This window comes from Gymnogyps californianus, chromosome 2 (assembly GCF_018139145.2).
Source record: "Gymnogyps californianus isolate 813 chromosome 2, ASM1813914v2, whole genome shotgun sequence".
Classification (NCBI taxonomy): domain Eukaryota; kingdom Metazoa; phylum Chordata; class Aves; order Accipitriformes; family Cathartidae; genus Gymnogyps; species Gymnogyps californianus.
The window spans coordinates 115,193,302-115,221,287 of record NC_059472.1 but is presented as its reverse complement, the minus strand read 5'-3'; the positions used below and the strand labels follow the sequence as shown (position 1 = coordinate 115,221,287).

General features: G+C 41.5%; 1 protein-coding gene across 1 annotated transcript; it reads right to left on the bottom strand.

The window, feature by feature from the left end:
- Positions 1 to 16,827: 16,827 nt before the first annotated feature.
- Positions 16,828 to 19,378, bottom strand: LOC127013781 (probable G-protein coupled receptor 141). Its single transcript, XM_050892801.1, has 2 exons — positions 19,358 to 19,378; positions 16,828 to 17,775 (listed from the first exon to the last, which is right to left on the bottom strand). Exons 1-2 carry the CDS (start codon positions 19,376 to 19,378, stop codon positions 16,828 to 16,830), a joined length of 969 nt encoding a protein of 322 aa, XP_050748758.1.
- Positions 19,379 to 27,986: the final 8,608 nt, after the last annotated feature.

The window sequence follows — 27,986 nt, the reverse complement described above, 5'->3', positions numbered from 1 at the left end:
ACGAGTGGTGAGAATAAAGGTTGAAAGAGAAATGCATATATGCACATCAGAGATCCAAGTCAAGACTAGCATCACAAATAGATTTTAAGGAAGGAAAGAACTGGGCATGTCTGGTTCAACATCAGGGGAAACAGAAGACAGAGAAGAAAGGTGAAGGTTTAAATTATTAAGAAGAGAAAATGAAACAGAAGAAGCAGCAATGGTTGAGAGAAGAGAAACAAGGCCTGTTGTATGTTCAGAAACGGGATGAGTCTCTGTGGAAGTGGCACTGACCGTGCCTATGCAAGAGTGTAGCAGAGTTCCTTTAAGCAGGGGGTAGATCCACAGTAGAACTCTGAGCTCATGATTTAATTTCATTTCTGCAGGATTTCCTCTGCTTTGTGTGTCAGTTTGTAAGAAAATGTTATGTTTACTGGTCAGTATAATAGCAACCAAGCTTTCACATACAAGCTCGAGAGCTCCTTTCTGTCTAGGAACAGCCATAAAACCACGCTACCTTGTGTTACTGGATAGTTTTCAATTTTAGCTACTTCCAACCTAGGGTCATAATTGCTGATAATTTCAATTATTTATTAATATTAAACCTTCAATTGCTAGTTACTTATAAGAACTGAGCTACATATAGGCCAGAGTCATAAACAACAGTAAAACAGGGAATACCTGTGTTATGTTTTAACATACTGCTTTTTCTGTGATTGCAGATGCAATCATCATAGTTCTTGCTGTCTCACTCCCACTCTGTTAGACATGAGTCATAGGTACTGGAAAGTGAGCAAATCATAGTCCATGGTTAGTGAACTTGCAGGATAATCCCTTTAACTTGCCAATCCCACCCACTCATGCAGCATGAAGAATTTAATAACTTCAACCAGTAAATGGTCAACAAGGTTAGTAGGAGATTTGAGATTCTTGGACTAATCTACTTATTTAGTTGTAGAGTTGCTGAGAGGTTTCTCAGGCTTTGTTTGTCAGGATGGAAGAGGCTATCTGGCTTCTCTCTTTATTAGAAATACTAATATGTAGTTGCCTCAGTCATACCTATTTAATATGCCTCAAAAGTAGACATTATCCTTTATGTAAGTAGAAGTAATATATCATGGATTTCTGTGGAGGAATTTGGCAGAGTATATCACAGGCAGGTTATGACTTGCCTTTTGAAACAAAACTGTTATTTCTTGGGTTTGGTGCAAGGAGATGAGATTTATTATTACAAGTTCAGGAACTTGTCATCATTCTCCTGTGCTGGTACATACCAGTTTAGTAGTAAGTTAGAAGATTCATGAAATAGTTACGTCCTACTATTTGGTCTAGTTGCCCTCCAACACCTGTAGAGGTTGTTGCTGCTTTAGGTTATTCCAGAAAATTGATAATGCTGGCTTTAAAGTGCCATTGTACTCAGGAACAGCTGCAGAGAACCACATGTGAGCCAAGGATCTGGCATTGACAGCACAACCTTTTCCTGGTCCCAAATGCTTTCCTTTCTGCTTGAACACGCTGACACCCATCCTCCTCGTCAAACTTAATTCTCTTTTGTTTTCAGTCCCACAGCCATTCTCAGAAGTCTGCGTTTCTATGGATAGCCCCACACAATGCTGTTTTACCCCATTTCTCATGTTCTTCTGCTTGATAAATGCAGTCACAGCCACAGAGCCCAAACTCTTCTTTCCTGATACTAATATGCAGAATCAACAAGCCTCTGCAGGAATTAGATCCCTGCAACAAATGTTTGCTTGACACAGAGTTGGGCAAGGCTTAATGTTTATTAAACTAAGAAGCAATTAGAAAGAAAACACATAAACCAATTAACTTACGTAGGAAAGCAGAGAGCTTCATTGCACTGATAGCAGTTTTCAGTGAGTTACAGGAAGCATGGAGGGTGCCCAAAACACAGAGATGGTGCTTTCAAGGTGGGGTGGAGAGGTTGGTTTTGGGGTTGTTTTTTGGTTTTGGGTTGTTTTTCTGAATTCTCATTGATCTTAAACTCCCAGAGATCTTGCAACTATGTGTTTGTGACCATCTACCACAAAAATGAGCCTTACCTTTACTGAGGAAAGTTTCCCATTTTTCTGGAAGAAAGGCGAGTGCTCATGTTCTGGATGGAGTTGCAAAGAGAGCACTAGAAGACAGGGACTAGGACTCTGAAAATAAAAAATGTTTGCATTTGTCAGGAAATCAGTTTATAATTTGATGATTCTGGTGTCTAGAGGCCTGTCACCCAGTTTCGACAAAACACACATCCCAAGAAGCACATCTACTAGAAAAAAAAATGACAAAAGAGGATTTTGAACTACTGAGAACTTGAAGTATCAGATATCAGCTCTCTAGAATCCAAATGCATGAGCAAATCAGAAAAAATGGGTTAGCATTTATCCTTACTGGGGGTGGGGGGGTGGTAATCAATATTAACAGTGTGAATTCTGAGACATAAAAGAAATTAAATATCAGTATGAAACAGAAGACCTAGAGCATCTTCAATATATAGTGGTAATATTTTATGCTGTTCTCAGTGGTGGAAACTAGACTGGTGGTGAAACTAGAAGATTTTTTAGTTCCTATCACTAAACAGAGATTAGAATACAAAATCTATGCTTCAGGCTACCAGCCTTTTCCAATTTAATTTCCTGTGGGATTTCCAAAGATGCTTAGAGAAGCAAGAGTGAGTTTGAAATTTGAATATTTCTGCTAGTGGATGCTACCACAGAAGCTGCTTCCTTCAAGTCCCTAGAAGAAAAGACAGGGCCAAGGTTTGAAAACCTGTAGTGGGGCAAATCCACAAGCAGAGAAACTTCCAAAGCTGAGACCATTTGTGCAGTGGACTAAGTCTTGTATTTACAAACACTGACTCTCTCACCCTCAGAGTGCCTTGTCCATAGCATGGCCACCATTTGCAGAAGAAAATACAACAAAGAGAAAAAAGCAGTTCTGCAACACTCAACGATAGAAGTGGCTTAGGAAGCAAAGCATTGTGCAGACAAGAATAATCTGAAGGGATTTAAAAAGAGATGCTCCTTATGTATTTAAAGTATACCTCCTCTCTGCCCTGCCTTGGAAAACGGTTCTGTTGACTTCTTCAGAGATGCCAGTAGCAACCAGGAATGAATCTATGTGCTGGCCAGTCCATCACCTATGGTAAGACCAGCAGTTCCAGCAGGCCCATACATTTCTCAGGGCAGAGTTGTCATTTTGTATTCTAATCACAAATATCACTGGCATCATCAGATCTGGAAACTCAATGGTTTAATAAAAGACTGCCAAAGTTACAAAAAAAAAAAGCATCTCTACTGGGGTCTCTCTCTAGGCCTCGGGTTTCTTTTGGGTCCAAAGCACCCCGTTCTTCCTCTTTTCAGGAGGAGGTTGCAGACCTCTTAAACGACAACAGTGATTATCCCAGCTGCTCTGACTTACATCCAGGCCAGCACTTGTGCTCCTTCTAGTGCTATGATAATGATAAGTAGCGACGACAGCTTCCTTACAGAAGGGTATTTCTTTACAGGAAACAAAACATGGCCTTTAAAAGGGAAGACATTTAAATCAATAAAGCAGACTCTATGCTTATTTAGATCTTACCCAGGTTTGCTATTTGCTGAAATGTGAGGAACCATTACTTGAGAGCATGTCCCAAAGCAACTCAGAAAGGCTTTTTGCTCGCTATATTGGATAATGTCTTTAAATTTCTATATATTGTACATATTACTAAATAATTCAGCCACACTCAGCATTTGGAAGATGAAATAACAATGTCATTTCTGCTGCCTTTTTGCTAATTGGGAAATCTCTGTGCTTCCATTATACATGCTGTTTGCAGGAATGAAATAAAATGAATGCCATGCCGTATGCCTGTTTATACCCCATATTCTCTTTGCCATGTGTTGAGAGTATGTGCAACCAATCAAAATGCTCTCATACTAAAATGATCATGATCCTAAGTACCATCAAACTGTCTACATCAATTCATTCAATAGCTTTCACTATTTCTTTGTTTTCTCAGTTCAAGGATTTGAGCAATTACTGTAATTGTAAGAACATTTCTACCCTAAAGCATAGATGGGCCATGCAGCTAATTAACATACTTTAAGCTAACTATGAGAATGAAATATGTGGTAGGCTCCAAATGAACTGTTTAGCAGAGTCCTGTTGGACGTATCTTTCTATTGTAACAAAAAGAGATTGTAGAACAAGAGAATGGGACGGAGGGGAACATTTAAAATGAAGTGATTAACTTAATTGCTTTTCTTTCAACCACCAGCACTTCTTAGAAGTGAAGGATGGGAGAAGCCTTTGTTCATGCAGAAGACACAGGGAGGAAATTATTTCTGTACATGCAACACGAGGTTACTTTATAAAATCTTGTACTCATCAATGTTCCAATCATTTTTGAATGAATGAAACTCAAATGAGTACGAAATGTCACAAGCTTGAAACTTGAATATTTTAATGCATCAGTTGCCAACTGAAGAGAGGCATGGAGAGAGGGAGTCAAGAGCAATGACCAAATCTCTCCATTCCTAATGTTATCCCACTGTAGGCAATCAGTCTTGGCTTCAGAGAGATAGGAGATGGCTACCTTTAAAAGCAGAAGGGGGTCTTTAGGATTCAGCAGTTACCTCCCTTTGCGGGTAGAGGCAGCTCTTCTTCTGGTGCTTTTACTCCACTTTCCATGGAAGCGTGCAGGAGTTACTGGGCAGCCAGTGTTCCTAAGCTCCAACAACCTTCTTCTGTCTCTGCTTATGGCTTGAAAGTCTCTGAGCAAATACGGTGGAGCAGAGATTAAGAACCTGCTGCTCTTCATCCAAAAATTCGGTAGGGGAACATCCCCAGATCCAGGAAGAGCCTTAAATCCATGCAATCCAGCACAAATGTAATGCTTGCTAGTGATGCACTCCTTTCCCAAAGAGCAGAGGGAAAGACCGAGGCCGTTGGATGAAGAGGATAGACTGCCGGAAGCACCGTAGCTCTTGAGACCAGCAGGAGGAATCAAACCCCCAAGATGTTTTGAGATTGAGAGGAATGCTCAGCCCCAGGGACAAGGCCTAGAAAAGGGGAATAGAAAAGTTCTTAGAATTAGGTAAGACAGCCAAGAAACACTCGACAATTTAAAAAAGGAAAAGGTAAATCAAAATAAAGTTGAATAGCAGGGCTAGGAAAAGTAAGGTTGCTGTTGCTCAGTGAAGCAAGTGAAAGAAAGGAGAACTTTGCCTCTTTCATACCGACACACAGCAGGAGGGAGGATTTGACAGCGCCCATGTTGGACTGCTGCAAGTCTGAAAAGGCATCTGCGGTAGTACTCATATGGAGGTTCATCCACAGGGTAAATATATGTTCTGGAAAGAATTAAAAGGAGAAGCTGATGTTTCTTTAATCATAGCTGGTGGGCTACTAATATCCTTGCAAACCTGCCTGACTAATCTCCTATTGCGCAGTGACAGTGTTGTCAGCTGGCTGTTCGTACAGACCTCCAGGACCTCAGAGGGTACAAACTTTTCTGTAGGGAAATGCAGTCATCTGGACCGTGAAATAATTTAAAGGGCCTGAAGTCCTTGCTCAGCTGCTATTTTAAATACCTGTGAGAAAAAAAGTGATCGCACTTCACAGAGGATCATAGGACTAGCTCAAGCCTACTCAGGTTTTATAAATCACAATGCTTTTAGATATGTTTCTTGTATACCTTTGAGATAAATAGAAGCCAAAAAAACCAGCACAGGCATTTCTCTGCCTTATCTACTATTTCTTTCTTACTTGGAGGTCCATTCCCTTATCATATAAAAGCCTTCTGGGTGGTACTGGCCTTAGCATCCTACAGCTGCCTTCCAAGGATGACAGGGCAGGCAGCTGTTTCCCCAGGGTTATCAATGACCCATGCTACAGATTTGCTGCCCAAAGTGTTTTGCTTGCAGGATAACTGCAGCCGCACACGCTTGCATGAGGAGATTTTCCATGATCCAAGTACCACACTCATTTACCTACTCCAACCACATGTAACATCCCTTCAGCAGCTATTTACTCACTACGAGCAATAAGCTCAGGGGGAAGATTTTCTTTTCAAGAGGTCATACTTTTCCTCTAAGCAAACCCTGACCTCTTTGGAGATTTATTTTATTTAAATCTGAGAGAGAGAAAAAGTTGCCTTAAATATGATTAATAATTTGATCTAAAGTGCAGATGAAAATCAGGGAGGGAGTTTACCTACATGTTTCAAAGGTACATAGATTTATGTGTTTCAATTGTACATTTTCAATGTACAAAATAGCAGAAATAGTTGTAGTAGAAATAAGCGTCTTTAAAAACATTATGTTTATCTGTAAAGCTGAAGGCCTAATTAACCTAAAATTCAAAGTTACGTTCCTTTGCATCAGAAGATGTAAACTCTCAAAAATAAATTCAGGGATTATGTCCTTCAGTTCAAAGGAGGACAGTGAAAGAGGCAATTAATTTTCTTACTTCTTTTTCACTAAGCATGGTTTTAGGCATGACTGTCAAACCGTTGTTAGCCAGCATCAACCAGTAGTTACCCATGAGAAGCTAAAAATTAATTGATTTAAAAGTTGCTTGTTAGATCCTCCTGATACTTGAAAATCCTCCTGATTAAAAAATGAATAAATAACATAGGTTTTTCCTGTTTGAGCCTTGGGGATTTTTTGCTTTGCATGTTCAAATTTAACAATTTGAATAAAAATAAGATTGTATCAAAATCCAATTTTATTTTCTAAACTAAAGCTCTTTGGTGCTGTCCTCATTTCGGCTGGGACAGAGTTAATCCAAAGCACCAATTTAAGGAATTTTACAGTCTTTTAACTCCTTCTTTAAAAATGCGGCTTAAATTCTGAAGTGTGGTGGGTTGACCCTGGCTGGCAGCTAAGCCCCCACCCAATCACTCGCTCAGTTCCCCCAGAGGGATGGGGGAGAGAATCAGAAGGGCAAAAGAGAGAAGAAAACTCGTGGGTCAAGATAAAGGCAGTTTAATAAGTGAAAAGGGGGGGGAGGGGGAGAAAAAAATAATTAAGTAAGTGATGCAAAAGCAATCATCGCTTACCACCAGCAGACCGATGCCCAATCAGTCTCCAAGCAATGGCTACTTTGGAAAAATTCCCCCCCAGTTTTACTGCTGAGCGTGATGTTATACGGCATGGAATATCCTTTTGGTCGGTTCAGGTCAGCTGTCCCAGCTGCATCCCCTCCCCACCTCTTGCCCACTCCCAGCCCACTGGCTAGAGGAGCAGACTGGAAAAACAGAGAAGGCCTCGGTACTACGCAAGCGTGGCTCAGCAAGAGCTAAAACACTGGTGTGTTATCAACACTGTTTTGGTCACTAATCTAAAACACAGCACCCCACGGGCTGCTATGGAGAAAATTAACTCCGTCCCAGACAGACCCAGTACAGAAAGGAAAAATGCAATTTTGAAGCAAACAGTTGAAATATTCTGAAAATGTAACAAAATATGAATCTTTTCAAAATGAAAGCTTTTGTTTGGAAAAACTAAAAAAAAAAAAAAGTATGTTCAGAAAGCTTTTCTGGAATATGGATTAATCCAGAAAAAAATCTTTCTAGGGTGCAATTTTCATTTGAATGGACCTTACTTACTTAAGTAATAAGGACCATACTTACTTAATATTTTCCCAAAAGCAGGTGTCTCTAGTAGCAAAAATCCCTCTTACTGTTTGTAGAGGAAGGCAGGGGCAGAGTGGGGCGAGTTATAAAGGCTTCAGTCACTAGAAGATGGGGCATATCAGCTGAGCGAGGACCTCAGGCGTGAGGGTCAAACACAGCCTTGAAAGACCACTGAAGAGGGGCTGGCAGGAATAAGTGGCAGTCAGTTAGGAGCAAAGCTCCTCGGTGCTGGATCTGATACCCTTCAACATCCTCACCACGAGCTGTGTAACAGGACAGAGCTTTGTGGACAACACCAAATGGGAGGGAGCAGTAATATGCTGGAGGTCGGGGCTGCTGTTCAGAGGGACCTCAGCAAACTGGGGGAATGGACTAGCAGGGATCTTACGAGGATATTAATAATAATTTGAGAGTGGTGCAGCTGTGGGCCAGGAGCCCAGACAAGGTGTTTGGATTCTCTGTCCTTAAAGATTTTCAAAACACAAGTAGACACAGTCCTGGGCAGCCTCATCTAACTTTGAGTTTAGCCATGGTTTAAGCAGGGGATAGGACTAGATGACCTTGAGAGATGTCTTACAATCTATTTTTTCACGTGATTCTGTGATTTTAACTCATCTTAATACCACAGAGGTGAACCTCCCTTCCATATCTTTACTTCGTGTTCACAGCTTTGTGAAGGTTCAAGTTACTAAATCTGGTTACTAAATATAGTAACTAACTTGCAGCAATTATTACCGTGGAACATTTAGTAACACAAATCTAAATTACCATTTGCTCCTACACACATTCTGAACTCCAGAACAAGATTTTGTCCTTGCTATTATTTTATCAGCTCAGGGTTTTTCTGTTATAGCAAAAATACCCCTTGACATTAAAATACGTGCAACCACTTTGGTCCAACATTATTATTATTTTTTTCATTTTCACTTCACCAGTAACTGCAGTGGTTTCACACTCCTACACACTTTTGTAAAAGGTGTTGTTATGGTGATGTGTTTCATACGCTGTATTTTTCCATATGCCTCTGTTACCACTTTTTTTGTGTCCCTTGTATAGTTAAATATGCCCATGAGTGACGAGTTTGGGGTATTTAACCAAGGAACAGCTGAGATTTTTCTTGCAGATTCATTTTTGTCTCACAGCTTGGCTTTACTTATTTGTCTGTGAACTAACTGCTTGCTGTCTAATTTCACTTGTCATGTTTTTCATCTGTTCTTGTAATTTTGCTGCTTCCTGTACTTCATTGGGGTGAAAAGTTTGCTGGTGTTATTTGCTAGCCTTGTTTATCCTCCACACCCCACTGCTGCATTACAAAGAGCTCCATCTCTCCTAAAGCACCCGAGAAGGCTGAGCCTTTCAAATTGCTTAATCGACTGAACATTAATACTGCTCAGTGAAAGAGGTATCAGCTTGGGTTTGCAGTCACCTGTTAGTGGTGGACAGAATGAGAACTCCACTTTCACGTGTGATTATTTTTCGTTATTTTAGTTGTGACTGAGTTTCCAGGTCGATTATTGTTGAGACAAAGTAAAATGCATGGAAGTGTGCAATATCCACTCAGCAGCCCTGAAAGGAGCGTATTCTTGAATATCAGAGCAATGCTACAGTAAATTGCCTCTTTATTTATTACAAGATTGCATACAGAGGAGATAACAGCAGAGCTAACGAGACTGTGCATATATATGGGTTACATCAGTAATGAGAAACAGCTACGCTAATTAACTCTGCTCCCTAATGAAATTAAATTCATGCAGTAAAAGACATAATAATAAAGTCAATACAAAACCAAAGTATATCAGTTTCTAATTCCTTCACTGTGGCAGGGTGACATAAACAATATCATGATTATCATGGAACAGTAATCATTGACAGGGAGGAAGAGGGACTTAGTGTTGGTAGGCTGAGGTTGTTCCAGTTTCCACCAAAGAAAACAATAGCTTCCTTCCCTCACCCCTTCCTCTCCTCCAGACGCGCAGACTGGTAAATTGGTGAACAATTATTTCTCACTTTTTAAAGTGAGAAAATAAATTTTTTAAGTTAATTTTGGAAAAATAACTTGATACATTAATTTGCACATGTAAATTCCTTAAAAGAAATGTAAGCTCAAAATGTAAGCTTGAGTAGAAGACATAAAGCAGCATTTTTTCCCACTGAGCTCACAATTATTTTCATGATTGAGACAATGGTGACAAGGGCTGTTGATGCTTTCGTTTTGCCCTGTAACATTTCAGTCAACTTGCTTGCTGGTCCGTCTTGGAGACAGTCACATTGCCTCCATTGTTGCCAGCTGGATGTTGACTGGGCCGTGCCTTCTCATCTCAGATGTCAACCCACGTCATTCTACCTGGCCAGCCTGGTCTCTCCACGCTCCTTCATCCTGCTGGTGAAAACAGAGGTCAGCTTTGGAGTCTGGTTGTTCACTGGCCATGGACTCTGGTGGCAAAAGGCTACGTGTCTGCACGGTCTGTGTGGGTGGAGGCTTCCAAGGTTGTGGGCGAATTTCATCTGATGGAGACCCAGGTGCAGGCTCTGTTGCAGCCTCAGCTCTAGTGGCAGTACCGGTGGGGTCCTCTGGAGCTTCATGGGGTGTGGGAACAGGTGATGCAGCAGGGGTGGTCAGCACAGAGACCAGGTCCTCCTCAGTCGTTAGGCAGCTGATGATATCCAATGGAAGAGAGGTTGAGGTGAGCCCACACCTGAGATCTGTTCTAAACAGAGCTGAGTATGGTGCACAGTTCATTCCCGAGTGGTGAGCTGAATTCTTAGCAAACTGCACAAAGCATATTCCCATAGACCAGTCCCACGAATTATTGTCTGCCATCCACTCCATGAGGATCTCCGTAATATTGCTGTTTGGACGCTCTGCTAGTTCTTGGCTTTGAGAGTCTCCTGGTTTTCCACGCACCAAGCTGAGCTGAAGCCACAAATACTTTAGTTCTTGCATGACTTGAGTAATGAAATCTGTTCCATCGTGACCCTGCAATACAACAGGGGCTCCAAAAGTAAGAAAGATGTCAGGAAGCTGTAGAGCCATCTCAGCTGCTTTTTTTGACGTAAGTGGATGGAGAACACAAAATTTGGTGATGTAGTCCTGGTACACCATTATCTACTTCAAGCTTCCTAGACACATGGACTGCATATTGTTAAAGTCAGTTTGTCCCTGTGCTAAGTGCTCCTTGTTCAGAACAGACCAGCCAGTAAACCGTTCCAAGTGGTGCCTTCTTTTTTCTTGGCACACTACGCAGAAGGATTTGAAGTGTTCAACAGCATCTCTGATGATGTTTGCGTACTTAGATGACAAGTGTCTTGTGACATGGCTGCGGCCACTGTGGCCAGTAGCCATATGCGCTTTTTTGATGATATCACACGTATCCTTGATGCTCACATAACATTTGGGAGATTCCTCTTTTGTCTGCCTCCTCTTAATCAGCTTCTCGGTGTCTCCACATTGTAGAATTTCATATCTGAAATGAGGGAAATAGCAAGCAGTTTATTAGCAATAATGCTGTGTATCTAAATGGGGAAAGCAGCGATGTATACACTTAAGAGTTAAAAAACCAGAAAGAGTAGGTTCTCCATACTTACTTTGTAAGCAGATAGTATTCATGTCTTGACTTTGACTTGGGATTCTGTTTTGTCTTCTTTATTTCAGCAATAGTTGCACAATACTCTGCCTTTGGGATCATGTACTTGGAGCATTTCTTATACTTTTTGTATAGTTCTTCTCTAAATTTAACTTCAAAGTCCTGAGGCATCTTCAGGAATGATTACTTAGCAAGTAGAGAAATCTGATCCAACTCCCTCCTTTTACATACAACTGCTCTTGCACCAATTTCTGACGTATGCTACAGTCATATTGTGAAACCAGTCATTTCGTAACATGACTAAAATCTTCAGCGATTTCTCAAAATGACTTCCAGTTATTTTGCAAAATGACAGAAAATAGTAGGCAGGTATTATGCAAAATGTCTAATCTCTAGCTTTTTGAATTTATTAGCTTAAAAGACAACAGAAAGAGCTGTTTTATTTCATTTTCTTTCCCAAACTGTTCAAAACCACAGTATATCACAGAGCAAACTATATATTTTCTAAAATAAAGACTCTTGTGAGGTCAACTTTACTTTGTAAAATTTGCAGCTGTTTTTAATTCTTTGTTCCATTGGATTGATATTTGAAACACCTGACCTTCCCCACTAGAATAATAGTGACAATAGTTCACATTTTGTGAAATGCTGGAAACCATTAGGCATTTCAGGTGACGACCAAGTAAAAAATGCAGTCCAGTGGTGTAATAAAATGGCCATTATTTTCTGAAATGCCTAAAACCAGTCATTTTATGTGGCTGAAACAGTCATTTCATTAAAGAACTGCAAATTTCCAATCTTTTTTTTTTTTTTTTTTCAAAATAGCCGCTTTCACAGTATCATTACAATATATACAGATTGTCTGCTGTTTGGGTTTAAACTTCTGAAGGCCAGTTTACTGTAGAGATAGTTTTTTTCTTGCAAGATGAATTTAACTTACAAACTGCTTTTCATTATGTGAAACTTCGTGATGCTATTTCTAGCATATGGACACGTTTCGTGTCTTGAGCAGATCCTGATTCAGCTGCTCCTTCTGCAGCAGAGGACAGGAACTGCGGTCTGTCTCCATGTACGTGGAGTTCGCACCCATTTGTGTTTCTCTGCATGCAGCCCCCAGACTGATGAGGCTCTCCTTCTCTCCAAGGGTATGATTCAAGGTTGTCCACCACAGGATTTTTCATCAATGCAGATACAGTCTGTGCTGCCCTTTCTTATTTTCTTATTTTCTCCCATGCTTTTGTAGCACCTGATTAGTGGAGTCTCTGTGAGGTCTCACATCTGCTGAGGAAAAGCGCTGGGAAGACAAAGTCCTATCTACAATTCTTACATGTCTCTATTAGAGATCATGGTGCTACCACTAGTATATGCCTCCCCCCTCAGCCATAGGCAGGCTGTTGTGTTTCTCCATGCTGTAGACCTCTAAAAGAGATGAGAGGCTGTGAGCTCTTTTCCATGAGTCTCCTTCCCTTAGCGTGCAGCCCCTGCCGAGCCCAAGGCAGGGTCTTGCTTCCCAGGTTCAGATGAAGCATTTGGAGATGCTATTAAATTTCTGTGCTAACAGCTGTCTTGCCTCGTCTGTTGGCATTCGGCATGTGGCCTTTCCTGACCATGACCCTGCTATGGATGGGGTTGCCTGTGGATTTGATAGCTGAGCCCCCAGTTGGTTGTGTGTCACCCTTCCCAGCTATGGGACTTGCACTGTTTCCATTAGCAAGACCTCAGAGTCAGGTGAGGCCCAGCCACGCACGGGCGGCACATAATTCATTGAGGGCACAGCTACCAGAGCCAAAGAGCAAAACCAGCCAGGCACTCCCAAACTGGAGGTGTTACTGGGAGAGAGGGAAGTGTTACTGGTTGAGAGTGAAAGCAGCCAGCCAGCCTGTCTGCTGCCTCACCAGAGGAAAGAGGACTATATATTACTTACAGTTATGTTTCAGGGAATGGATACTGTATATTATCTTTATTGGTATCTTTCTTTTCAACAAAAATCTGGCTTATTAAGCAGCTGTTTGCAAGTGGGGAAAATTACCTCACTGAGTACTAGAAAGTTTAGTTTGATTTTCTGAAGTTTCTGTCTGGGACTTCAGGCTGGTGTTTTATTAATGACCCCTTGGCTTTTGAAACCAGCCCTTGTTTCCAATCAAGTCCTAGCCATAGGGTTTACATACAGGGAAAGTGCACACGAAGTCCTATTTCTCTGAGAACAGTAGAAATGAGTGACTTTATGGCTCAGAAATGTTCAGTCCTGCAAATCCATTGAGGTCTCTGTTCAGGAACTGCTGCCCCTGCCGCCTTCGATGGTTGCCATGCCCATCTCGCCCCATCCCTGAAGAGAGCATCGAGTGCCTGAAACACCTTTCCTGGCCTGCAGCTGTGGAGGTCCCTCCTTCCCCTACCAGCACCTCTAGTCTAAGGCACCCTGGTCCTTGGGAGCACATGAAAATGGAAATGTCAGGTGATGTGGATCTGTGGAAAACTGCCTGGAAGGAAAAGATCTGGATCCTAAGGGGAATTAGACAAGTAAGATTACAGTCTGATAAATGCCCCAAATCAGCATTGCTGCAAAAAGCAGTCTTGCTGTATTTATCCTTGCATTGACTCAATTTTCCATGACTCCCTGGTGAGCTAGAGAGGGAACTGATGCAGCTGAAAGCCATTCTGCAGAAGAATCCCAACCCTATGGAAAGAGCAATACGGGAATGGGAACAAGGAGTGGCGGAGGGCAAGTTTGCTCCCGTCAGTGAGAGTGCCACTTTTTGGCAACTTTAAGGGTTCAATAAGCAACATGAGATGAAGGCCAGAGACACAGTCTATGTTATCTTGCTGCTGTGTGGCAGAAACATGCTGATATTCTGCTCTCCTATCCTCATCCCCTGTCACATTCTCCAGGTCCTATCCCCTCTACGTCCTGCCGTAATACAGCTTTTTGTGTTCCCATGTAGTTGTTTTCTAATCCGGAACTATCCTCCATGATCCAGTCAGCAAAATCAGGGTCTCTTTTAAGCCCATGGTGCCTCTGACCAAGCAGATGATGGTAACTGGAAATTCCCCCTTCCTCTACAGATTGTCTCCCGCATGCCAGCAGTTCCCCATCACTGCCTCTGCCATCGCCGGTCATAGGAGCCACTTGGCTACATTTCCGATCCTGCTCTGGCCTTGTCTACGCTTTCATTTTCAGGAGTTATTCAGACTCTTCTCCTTCTGTGGCATTGCCTGGCAGCACCTCCACCCCTCCTCAGCCCTCCTGGGGGAAGTGAGCAGGGAGGGTGCCCGGGAGGGTGGGAGAGAGCAAGAAGCTGGTGAGGGGCAAAGCAGGGGGAGGCTGGAGGGAGCAGCAATGGGTCCTCCCTGCAAGCCCTGTCAGCACCCTTGCTGGAAGCATCACCTCTGTCATCACCTGGCAGGGCAATTCCTGCCAGTGTTAACCGAGACTTCCTTCCCTCAGGGCGGAGGCAGGCTTTCTCTGCCAGACACTAACACTCACAAAGCAAGACAAGTGGCACATGTGAAGTTTGCATAGACAGTCCCATAAAAAGCATGACTTGGTGCTGAGTAATATCACCAATTTAAAGCATGGAATTATGACCCCCTAATTCTGCTCATTATCATCCTGAGTTAGAATTAACATCATTAGCATCAATTTTTATTTGGAAAAAAACCCACTATCTAGTATTTTTTGTAATGCTATGGTGTAGGGTATTGCGAATGTGTACATTTTTACAAGAATTAAACAACTTGTGATTTTAACACATACATGAACAAGATTGGTTAAGCTGTATGGTCAGGAGGTACTGTTTGTAAACATGTTTTATTTTTTGAACGTCTTGCCAAATTCAGATACAAAATGCTTTTCATTTATATGCATATTTGCAGGAAGGACTTGCTTAACTTTTTCAGCATATAGTCATTTTGTTTGTTAACAACTTTGTTATGACAGAAGGGTTATAGTATAGTGTTAAAAAGGTATGCAGTGCATACAGAACACATGCAAGGTATTTTCTTCCACCAACAATGTTGCTATAGAAGGAAACAAAAATGTTGTGCCATTTTCCATCTTCTGTCCCACCACAAGGAAAAACTAATTAGTTTGTGTAGTTTTAAAACAAATCTGGATCAGAGCAGTTTATTGGTTTCTTAATGACACATAATTAAATAGTAGTGAACTACACATTCAAGTTGACTCCTTCCATGTTATGAAAGTCTCCGTAGTTCCCTGACTACTGTTGAATCTGGCTGGTAGTCATCTTCCTCTTTATCATGATCCTTTTGGGGCAAACGCCTTCTTGGACAGTTTTTTCTCAGATCCACACACACTGCAAGCTCTCATATTTCTATCTATCTTAACAGATGTTGTGATCCAGGCTATTTGCCAAGGGTGGTCTATGTGAGCACCCCCGCATCTCACTTGTGTTATGAACTTCAGTGATGTCCAACTTTTGGTGTTATATAGCATTACTCAGACTCTGACCGGAAAATACTTTCTCATGATCACACGTCCCGAGAGATATAGAGGAGCTTGAAGCAAGAAGGAAGACAGGGAAGAAAGACTATAGAAGAGATGGGATCCTATAAAGTAACCATCTTGGTGGGACCAAAAGCAATGAGCATAGCAGTAAAATTGTACAGGTACAGCAAGATCAACCAATTGTTATTTGATTTAGGGTACTAAATTTATAGAAATTACTTCAAGCTAAATATACTGCAAGTAATTAGTTATAAACTTCAGAATTGCACAAAATCAGCATAAGATAAAAAAATCATTGTTACCTTGGAGACCTAAGATATTTAACTTTTTAAGAGAAGACAACTGCTGTCTGAATGATCTAAATAAAACGATCCTCACTGTTAAATATTTTTTTAAATTGAACAATTCTGTAAATAAAAATACAGGCTTTTGTTTGAATTTACAATGTTCATTTCAGTAACAATGTGTAATTTTTGTTGCTAGAGACATTTTCATAATGTGGGAAAGAGAACAAAACTCTTTTCTGCTGCAGTGATACCATCTCCCAAAGGTGATTTTGAGAAAATATTTTAAGAAATAACTATTTATTGCTGGTTTGTTTTTAAAGAGTTGGTTTAATTGTTCAATTCACTTAGAAAGTTACACTTGCCTTTACAGTGAAGAAACAGACCTACTCAGGAGGAACAATAGCTTACCTGATATTTTATGAGAGCTTGTGGGGAATAAATAAGAAATGTATGTGGAAAATTATATGGATCTTTACACTTCAAAAATCTGTGCCTTATTCCGTAAAAACCTGCTTTTCTATTTGTGTTTCTACATATTTTGCAAATTCTCTTGAGTCTCCTCCTAGTGCCTTTGACTTCACAAACCTTGATGTAAAAACAGTAAGACAGAAGAGCCCATGCCCTTTCCTCCGTCTCCTCCAGGTGCATCCGCAATTCACTAGGTAGTACCGTGAAGTAGTACCCAGAGGTAACCTTCCAGTTTACCAGCTGAGACACTGGAGGTGGTTCACCCCATTATTTCGGGGAGCAGGTGTGCAGAGCCCTGCGCGAGTGTGTTGCGCTGTTTCCAAGGCCCACCCTGACTTGCTGAGGAGGGGTTTTGCTATGCCTGTACAGCACCGTGCTCTGCCGGTCCAGGTCCGCGTACGCTGCAGGAGGTTGACGCTAGCAGCAAGACAACCTGCTGCGGAGCACGCCCACCTTTTGCTTGAAGAGGCGGCTTCCACTCAGCACGAACGACAGCAGGTCCAGACAGCTGAGGGCAGTCAGACTCAAAAAAACTTCATTGTAGCTTTCTAACTGCTCAAAATCATTCACATGCTGTATGTAGTAGGCCCTGAAGAGGTGATAGGGAAGGAAGCAAATTATGATGACGCAGATGAAAATCAAGTTTTTCACCTGGGCCCAGAACTCTTGGTGTGACCAGAGGGAGGTGGAAAGTCTTCTCGCCACTTTTACCAGGATGAAAATCTGCAGGCCCAAGAGGACACAAGTAATGCAGGCGACAGCTACAATTATGGTGTAGTTCAGGGATTTCACGCTCTCCTGCTGTAGTTCTTTGTGGAACTTAAAGCATGTTGTATCATTGTATGAGCCTGAGCGTCCATACTCAAAGAACAAGACTGGCACAACAAAGACCATGACAAAGACCCACACGGCAGTGCTTGCCGCAATGGCGTGCAGCTTCCTGTAAAACTCCACCTTGTCCTTCCATTGAAAGAAGATGAGCCACCGGATCACCAGCGTGATCACATAGAATAGGAAGGTCAGGTACATGTGGATGTGCACCATTGCACTCACCATTTTGCAAAATGCCATCTTGAATACCCACTTCTTGTTGACATAGTAGTGCAGGCGGAAGGGCACCGTGAAGAGGAGGAGGCTGTGCACAACAACCAGGTTAATGATGGCTGTAGTGGTCACGGACAGAGTGTTCATCTTGACCAGCACAAACGACATTGTGATGGACCCGATCCCACCTCCAGCAAAGGCAACTGAGTAGGCAGTAATCAGTATGGCACTCATGGTGTTGGTGTGAGTGAAGGCAGAGGAGGAGTCACTGCTGTTCCTATTCTCTTCAATCATGTTCCTGAAATCTTCCTTGTACATATTCTAGAAATGAAAGAATACATAAAGACTAAGATAAGATAGGAATGAGAGGGCCCACCTGAAAAGCCAGCAGAGCTTTCCCCCTGGATCTTGCTTGAGGGATAATCCTGGAATCTCACAGCTGGCACAAGCTGTAACCAGTAGTTTTATCCAAACATCCTCCAGCCTAGAGAAAATCGCTGAGAAGGTTGGGCGGAGAAGCTGCTCTAGTCCTTAAGACATTGCTAGCCATACCCTTAAAAACAAGCATGAGTTAGTAATATGTGGGAAGAAGAGATCCTCAGAGAAATTACATGATTGTGGTGGTTTTGAGCAATCTGTGTTGTTAGTTCTCCTCTCTTCTGAGCATCTGCATGCTTTTGCAGTGAAGATCACAAATATTGTTCAAATTCTGCCACTCATTCATCAATTTGTTTATTTGCAACACAAATCTGCCCTTCCCAGAGCCAGATAATAACCATATGTTATTCTATCAAAGCTACAAATTTTGTTTGTTACTGAGAGTTGAGTTTTGCACACATTACAGTCAACTCCTTCTTCTCCATGGACAGTTTATCCAAGTAAGGGATTAAATACCATGGATACCCAGGCTCCATGGAGATCGTGCTCAGATCCTGCCAGACCGAGTAGCGTGGGCAGTGCTGTCCTGGTGCTCAGGGCCATTTCACATCTAATATGTGGTAACCGGGTGTTACAAAATGGGCTGTTAGAAAACGTTAGGAAAGGACATCCTGGGTTAGTGCAAAGAAGGCTGCCTGGCCCGAGCTGAGGCTAGATGAAAGTTAACAGCAAGTTTAATAAGTATGCTATAAATTTTTAAGATATTTCTGTTTCAAAGAGAGATTAAATATAATTCTTATAATTCTAAATGTAACTTCTGGTAGGATTTTTAAGTACTACAAGATCGTGTGGGAGGGGAAGAGTTCAGGCAGGGTGTTATCCTGAAGCATGTTTGCATCTATGAAAGTATCAAGAGGTTGTCCACACTACAGTCACAGAAAAGAAGTGGGGAAAACTGAACAGTGCTGGGCTCTGTACTATCCCAGTTGTACTGCTACTGCTACCTGAACTATAATTTAAAACTGACTCTGGTATGTCATCCATTTCACCAGTGAATCCCACAACACAAGAGGGGGTTTTCTCCTGAGTCAGTTTTTGCAATTTTTCTTTTAATACTACAATGTTGTTAACTTCACAAAGTAGTTCCTCTACCTCTTTGTACGAGTAGTGTTTCAGCTTACTTTCATTTTTAGGTAGCACATACTGCCAGAAGCTGGGAGGGGAAAAAAGTTCTTTAGCAGTTCTCTCTTTCGTGGAAAAGAGGAAATACCTATAACAGTTTTATAAACTGGTTTTGCTCGCAGTGGGGAATGAATATCTGTGATGCATCTCATATTTTTTGTTGTTTCTTAGCAATATTTCTAAGCATTTGCCCCTACAGTAATCAAGATCTCTTTATACATCGAAAAGTCAATTATTCTCTAGCTATCCCAACGCATCTAAGACTCCAGATATTTTATTGTAATCAACATAAATATAACTGCTGTATCTCAAATTGATGTGTTGGTTGTTGGCACTTACTGACCTTTTCTGTTTGAAACTGCATTTCAGAGTTACGTGGACAACTAATTCCAGTGCATTATGAGAAGTAAAATGGGTTGCAATGAAAGAGCTTTTTCTCAAAGGTGTTGCTGATTAGCACACTGCAGCTCTTGCATCAGAAACCATGCAAGTTCCTTCCAGTTCTGTTCTCGTTTCTGAGACGTTGCGTTTCAGCCTCACAACCGTGCAAGCCAGAAGGGATTAGCAATAGCTGTTCATCAGTTTCTCCAAGTTGTCAAGCTTTAATTCGAAAAGGTGTCTCTAAAAAGTGGCATTATCGCACTATTTTAATTTAAAATGCATATTTAAAGTTTTAAAAGTGCCACAGCCCTAAAGGCAACATGCTGGAAATGCGTGTTGGTGTGAGCAGCCCCAGCAGCAAGGCTGCACTTGGAGAGTAAGGACCCCTCGCGGTCACCATTTGGAGCCTGGAAGTGAAACTTGAACTGAAGGCAGTAAGGAACAGATAAATAGAAGTCAGATAACTGATATTTTCCTCAGACATTCCTATTAAGGGGACAGCAAGAGACCTATTTCTGTCTGCAAACAAGCAACCTAGACACTGAAATGCAGGTTTCTGCAGAGTTTTGTGGTCATTGCTAAATCCCTTCATTGTAAGATTCTGCAGGAAATCTCATTTTCATTAATCTTCAAAAAAAAAGCTACCGGCAGCTATGATATGAGATTATCAGCTCCCCAATACTACAGGCATCCCACTGAAATATCATTGCGTGATGAATACAAAGTATAGCATGACACAAGGTATGTTTCACAGAGGAAACACTGCTTTCTGGTGAAATGAGGTTTCCTATTGTACTGACATTCACATAGCTATAACCTACTGACCTGAAATACAACTAACAAGTCTTTTGGCCAGAATTTAACAGCAGATACATGGAATGAGAATGAATGCAGGTCTTACAAGAGACTAATTAATTATATGACATAAGGCTATATATTGAACCTTACTGGAAACATGAGCTATAGAAGTCTCCAAGAGCTGGAAAATATCTCACAGCAGAGAAGGAACAACTGAAGAGACCACTGAGAGTGGTATCAAGCTATCTAAGTAATGGTCTTCCCCCATGCTGCTTAGCCTCTTGCCAGTGTCAGCTGGTGTAAGCTCGTGCCAGCTGTAACAGCATTGCTTCAGTACTGAACCCATCTTGCTTAAAACTAGCTTTTTAAACTATCTTATCATTACCTTGCATTTTACAGAGTGGCTGTACCCTGGTCACAGAGTTACAGTTCAGTCTCATCCCTTCTTGCCTCCTCCCCACACACCCCCTGGCCCCAAACAATGTCTGAAGCACCAAGGAGCTTCTTCAGGATGGTACTTCACAGCTTTGCCTCACCCAGGTGGCTTCCCTTCATGCACATTGTTAGCTCTTGACATCTGTAAGAACGGAAGAGGAGGACAGAGAGGACTTACCTCATTGTGCATTCAAAGGCAGAGAGTTTCTCCTCAAGGAGGTGTTCTTGTTTCCGTGCCTTCCTACCCCCTCTAGCTACTGCCAGTTCAGTAATATTGCTCAAGTTTTGGAGCAAGGTTTGGTCTTCCTCTGTGTTAAGCCTCTCAATCACTTGGTTAAATTTCTGCTGGACATGTGCTTTGAACAGCCATGAGGCAATGATGGGCAACCACTTCATTTGAATGCCATAGCAGCTAAAGAGACATCTGCTGGTGCCAAGGGCTTGGGGACAATTGCCAAAATGGCTGTGTTTTAGTTTGACAAGAGATAGATTGCCAAGAGGCCAGATGCTGGGTTCTTTCAGAAATACGATCAGCAAAAAGATTCTCGTGCATTCAAGATTCATCAGTTATCAGTGTGGATAATGCTATCACATTCATTTCCTGTGACTTTCTGTGCCGCACAGTCCACAGGAATTCCCTGAACTGCTCTTTCCAGGCCAGAACATGTCATTAACGAAAAGGATTCAGTGTCTGTCAAAATTTTCCCTGTAAAAGAATATTCATTCCAACCTTCAGGAACTTGTTTCTCTTTTATCTTACCGTTAATTATCCTACTGTTTAAAGAAAAAGAATGGTGAACCATATTTCCAGAATTTGTACAACCACAGCTTCCAGGCATAATATGGGCTTCTGGTTTTGCCTTCAGATTTAAAAACCCTTTGTCAAATTTTGCCTTTCCCTATAGATACCTGGAGACAAGTAGAGATAAGAGACAGAAGATACTTATTTTCTCTTCATCCCAGTCATACTTGTGGCTCCTCACTGAACTGCCTCCATCAGCATTGTGCTCCTATTTGGTTCTTAGATAAACAACTTTGCATTTGGCAGTGATAAAATGTATGTTGCTAGTTTGCACCTGACTTGGCAATCCAGATCAGCCTTTCACTGGCTTGTTCCCTTCATTGCTTGCTATTTTCCCAACCAGGTTCATCAGTCACCATTATGTTACATCAACCTTATATCAATTTATTAAAAAACCCCACAAAACTCATTTGTCAAAAACAGTGACACTCTTACAATCTCTGCCAAAAGTGAGCTCTACTCTCTGTATAACAAGTGTTTGCAAAATTTATCCCCCCGTATATGTCTGCTGAGGGACTGGCAGGCTTCACACAGATTTTCATGTGTTCTGACAGTTGGGTTCTGCAGAAGAAACATTTGCAGCCTGCATGCACCCAACTGAGAGGTTTCATTTGAATTTGGAGGGGAAAAAAGTCCAATTCAAATGAAAGATTTCTATTTTTGACAGACTTAATACAATGGAAAAATGAGTGTTTGTCAGAACTGACATTTCTGCATTGAACTAGACTAGGTTGGAGGCAGTGTAAAATACAAATATTTTTTAACAAAAGTCTGTTTAAAATGTGCATTTGTTTCACAAACATCCTCATTTAGTCTCAGAGATGCTTTCTGTTGAGGGCATTGTAATTGCTTTTCAATTTGCTCTAATTCCATGCTGTGTTATGGTAATGTAGGCTATGCCACTAGGATAATTGCAGAATTCTCTTCATTTGAAATTAACCACACACACCTGAAGTTTGAAGTATAAACATCTGCTTAAAGGAAAACATTAAATATATTAAATATAAAGTGTGTGTTTACGTTTAGATATTGACTTTTTTCAAACAGCTTTTAGTGATTCCTCTAACTCATTCACTAGCTCATTGACTCATGTCTTACAGGCTGTGTCATCATTATACTGATACTTTTTAGTTTAAATCCAGTCTATTGAAGAACAAATGGGATGCAAAAACCTGTTGAGTTAGTCCTCTTTTGTTTGAGATTTTCACTGTTTTTACACAAAAATTGAAACCATGGAACCTTCCTAAAAATAATTATTTACCATCCTAGCTGTATCTTATAAAAGAGAACAAACTTACCCTTCTGGTCTTTACAGAGATTGGATGATATCAAACACACACACAAAGATGGATGAAAACAAAATGAATTGCCTCCCAATTTTAGGAGGCAGTGTAGAACTACAGGATAGCAATATGAAAAAGGATGAAGCAATGTTTTCCTGTACTAGGAAATTACAAATAACAATGACAAAAACAGTTGTGCAGAAAAGCTTTAAAATGTGTTCAAAATAAAACAACTAGACAATTGGATAAATTTTTTTCTAAAATTGCAAACATTGTTTTAAAAGCATTGCAAACCAAGGCTTTTGTTCATTCTGTGTATACTTACAGATTAGAGTTTCTCTCCACTCTTCAAGTGTTGTTTACTTGGCTCTTCATTTTATGTAAGCTCTAAGAACAAAAAGAAAAACACTTGATATTTTAAAGAGTCATTGCCTTACTTCCTTCTTTAAGCCTATGATGAAGCAACAACCATGAGCCTCAGCTATGTGAGGGCAGGGCACATAACCTCGGGAAGATTTTTAGTTGCGTCACAGGATCCCCTAATTTGCAGCTATTTCTTAGCCATAGGAGGTCTTCAAAGCCTCCAATTTCTGAACAGTTGCATTCTTCTACTGCCTAAAATGATAAAGTCCACACACAGATATAAGACCCACAGATCACAAAGACACTCGTTTGGGAAGGTTATTCCCCAGAGTGGAGGGGATCATTTGAAAGAGTGTTTTGAGAAAACAGGGTAGGACAGGAGCAAAATATGATCTATATTGTAACTGACTAAGTGTGGGTTTGGATATGGTTAAAGTATAGACGTCAAAGTGTAAGGGATGAAAGCCTAAAGCCCAGGACCATGTCTCAGCCCTGCTTTCTGCCCAGATTGTAGCTCAGCATCTGGATCTTGGGACTCAGTGCCATTGCTACACCTGTACGGTGCTAGCAAAATGAAACTAGGAGATTTTATTGAAAAAACATTAGCCATGTCAGTATCGAAGGCTCAGCAGCAGCGATAGTTGCTGTGTGGTGTGTGTGGTAAAAGATGTCTTACTGCAGGACTGAGGCTCTTTGAGGAGCCTGTGCAAGGTCAGTTTTGCCCTCCTGCAGGCTTAACTCATTTCTGTTAGAACACACAGTTATATTTGAGTATAATAGTTTTGAAAGCAACGGTTTAACATTCAACATTTACATATAATCTTACATGAGAACATTTTAACTGACTACATCCTGTTGCTTCACATTTGGTTAAAAAAAACCAAGAGACACTGTTCTGTGGTACTTCACAACACACTGGTATACGATGGAGATCGTCTTTTTGCATTTTGCAATTTTAACAGTGGCTAACAGCTAAAGAGCTGTTCAGATAATATTAAAAAGTGATCATAATAATAATGCTTAGCTTTTACCTAGTACCTTTCTGCAGTTGATCTCAAAGCTCTTTTAAAAGGCATATATATCATTCTCCCCATGCTACAGCTAAAAAGCTGAAACCTCTGTGGCAAAGCCACATGTAAAGCTAAGATATCCTTAAATCAAGTCCCAGACCTTCTCAAGTCAGTCATGTTGTCTTGGCTTCTTGTAAGTCTTGTTCTAGAATAAATACATCCCAATTAATAGTGGGAAGAAAGCCAAGATACCTTAAAGACCTGCAGGTAGCATCTGAATGTGTTTTTTAAGATATATAATATTGTTGATATATATAAGCTAATATAAGTTAATATATGTTAATATGTATAATATTGTTGATATATATTGTTGATACATATAATAATTATGTAACATATAAGTTATATAATATTGTTGATAAATAACAATGTTGTTTTCCCAAGCAGTTATCACAAATGGGGCTTTCCAGGTTGATTTCTTTCCATATGCTTGCATTCTGCAAATCTTCAATCCTTGCACTGACCCAGGATTAAAACAAATATTGAAATACCAGAGTATGGTCTGGGACAGACATCCTCATTATCTTTGTTCGCCTCTAAGCTGTAGTTAGCGTCAAGCTCTAGATAGGTATAGAAAGCTTAATACACATGATTGCAATTCATTTTCCCTGCTAATTCGATGCAATTTTTCCCAAGATTTAGCAACAGCATGTATAATCTCTGGAGTATGTTTCTCTCGCTGTGGTTCAAAGAATAGATTCCAGACTGGTATGTTTAGATTTTCACCGGTAGTGTACTGAGCTGGTGGCAGAATGTCATTATTTTAGAACATCACACACCAGCTGTGTTTAAACACAGGTGCTAGCAATGCATGTATTTTGTAAGTTTTAAGTAATTGCTGATGGTCTCAGCAATACCCCATGTGCTGGGTTTCTGTGGCAGGGTTTTGGTAGCAGGGGAGGGGCTACAGGGGTGGCTCCTGTGAGAAGCTGCTAGAAGCTTCCCCGGCTCCAAGACGGACTCGCCTCTAGCCAAGGCTGAGCCCATCAGCAATGGTGGTAGCACCTCTGGGATAGCGTATTTGAGAAGGGGAAGAAGACTGCTGAAAAAGCTGCAGGGGAGAGAGGAGTGGGATGTGAGAGAAACAACCATGCAGACCCTGAGGTCAGTGAAGAAGGCGAGGAAGGAGGTGTGCTGGAGCAGAGGTTCCCCTGCCGCCCGTGGTGAGATGGCAGGCTGTCCCCCTGCAGCCCACGGAGGTTAACGGCGGAGCAGAGATTCCCCTGCAGCCCGTGGAGGACCCCATGCCGGAGCAGGTGGCTGGGCCCAAAGAAAGCTGCGACTCCATGCGAAAGCCCACGCTGGAGCAGTTCATGGAGGACTGCAGCCCGTGGGAAGGACTCGCGTTGGAGAAGCTCATGGAGGGCTGACCCCCATGGGAGGGACCCCACGCTGGAGCAGGGGAAGAGTGTGAGTCCTCCTCCCCCTGAGGAGGAAGGAGCGGCAGAAAGAACATGTGATGAACTGACCATAACCCCCATTCCCGCCCCCCTGCGCTGCTGGATGGGGAGGAGGTAGAGGAATCGGGAGCAAAGCTGAGCCTGGGAAGAAGGGAGGGGTGGGGGGAAGGTGTGGTTTTAAGATATGGTTCTATTTCTCATCATCCTACTCTGATTTGATTGGTAACAAATTAAATTGATTTCTTTTTTCCCCAAGTGGAGTCTGTTTTGCCTGTGACCATAATTGGTGAGTGATCCCTCCCTGTCCTTGTCTCCATTCACGAGCCTTTCGTTATATTTTCTCCTCCTCATCCCATCAGTGGGGAGGACTGCGTGAGCGGCCACGTGGTGCTTTGTTGCCGGCTGGGCGTAAAGCATGACACCCCAAAATCTAGAAGAAATATGATATTGGGTTTGTACCGTACCATTGTATCACCTGGATCAGACCTTCACCTAGTTTGAATTTGCATTATAGCAACAGTTTCATGGGCCAAGGCTGTTTAACAATAGTTGAGAGTCTGCCCAAATTTCAAGGACTACTTGTCCTGAGATCTGAGTAGCATCAAGGCTCCTTTACTCTGGATTGCATGAAAGGTCCTTGAGAAAAGAGAGCCGTGTCCTTTATGCTCAGGCATAATGCATGCTGTTAGTGATTTTTCAGCTGTTTTGAACATGGAGATGTACACAGAATAACCATGGCAACCCAGGTGTTTTGGTTTTCTACATTTATTGCGCCAGGACTCAAGAATTTGGAGTGTTAATTCAGCAGTGGACCATACAGGGTAGTAGGAGGTATGCAGGTGTGGTGGCTGGGTCTTCCGGAAAACTGCTCCTCTCCTTCACTTGTGTAAGTGGCAGAAAGCAAAAAATAAGATCCATCTGAACACCTTAAATTCACTGTGGGTAACCTGACTCTTGTAGTTAGTTGAGGGGAAAGCTGGAGTGACACTCCTGAAAACACCAAGCTGATATTGATAGCAGAGAATCAGGCCCCCAGAGGGGTCTCTAAACCTGTGATTGTTAAGGGTGAGTTTTGTCCCAAAGTGCGAGGGACAGTTACCTGAATAAATCAGCTTTGCTGGACAGTTGGTCAGACTTCTGCCAGCCAGAAAACTCTATCAGAGGTAGCAAAGTATTCCTTAATTGTATAATTTTCTTCTACACTGGAAGAGCGAGACCCTGTTCCCTATTACATTCATGAAAGAATCAGGACTTGAATTACTGAAAAACTACTTCTATGCTGGTTTCTAGCCTTCTTTGTTCTTTGCATATATTCAGATACATCACATAAATGTCATTTATATTAATAAATACAAGCCTGTTTGTACCAGCCAAGGCATTGTCCCATAGTTGTGTGTTAGTCTTGCAGTAAACCATGAGCCTGATTCTCCTCTCTAGTGTATAATTTTAATACTGTCCAGTTCCAGTTTCACCGATGACACCTCTGATTGATTGATTGAGTCTGGACAGCAGATCAAGGCCCTGCTTTTTCGATTTTCCCTTTGATTTGTGCCTGAATATAAAGCAGCCAATTGCACCTATGGCATGAAGACAGGTTCCTCTGAAACCGCCTTCCAAAATCCTGCAGTAGAGATATCAGGGGGCTGGTCAGATTAAACAAGGTTCAGTTTCTTGACATCTGATCTGATATAATCTATCCTTTCCTAAACAGGGAAAAATCCCATATTGCCATGTATGTTTGACGGTGAAAGAGATGGTTTTAGTATATGTACCTGTGGGCTGACCAACACCAAGTGTTGGTCGTCTGTTCCTCAGGCCTTTTCTTAGGATGGGTCAGAGCAGTGTCCTCAAGCAAGGGCAGTGTCTTCTTCCTAGGTAAAAGGATGAGATACAGGGAGAGCATCGTCGCTATATCTTGTGCTCCTTACGCAAAGCCTAGATCTGCTCAGAGTCCCTCCCAGTGCCAGCTATGGGCCTGGTCCTAGTAAGACTGGCTGGATCCAATATTAAGCTGTAATTGTGACAGGTTAATTGCAATTTATCATTAAGTAAAAGATCAGCTGCTAATATTAATAGCTGAAAGACAGTATGTAGTTAGAGTGAGTAACTTTTAGCTGCTACCAACAAAATTATATTTTTTACTCATATTTCTAATATGCCTTACTATTTCAAGCACCTGAATAGAATGATATTAATTAACTACAAAAGGAAAAATGTTCAGTATCAATAACAGCCAAAATCATTTTGTAGATAATAGGTTTCTTAAAATGTCTCTATCTGGGTTCTGAAGCAGTTGTGATTTGTGGCTGTCACCCAGGTGGTGTAAGGCGTCCTATGAGTAAGAAATACTGCCTGTGACACATCTGAAAGAACATTTTGGAAAAGTGTAGGGAGCAAAATGTGACTTGCAATTCCTTGCTTCACACATCTTTGCACAGCA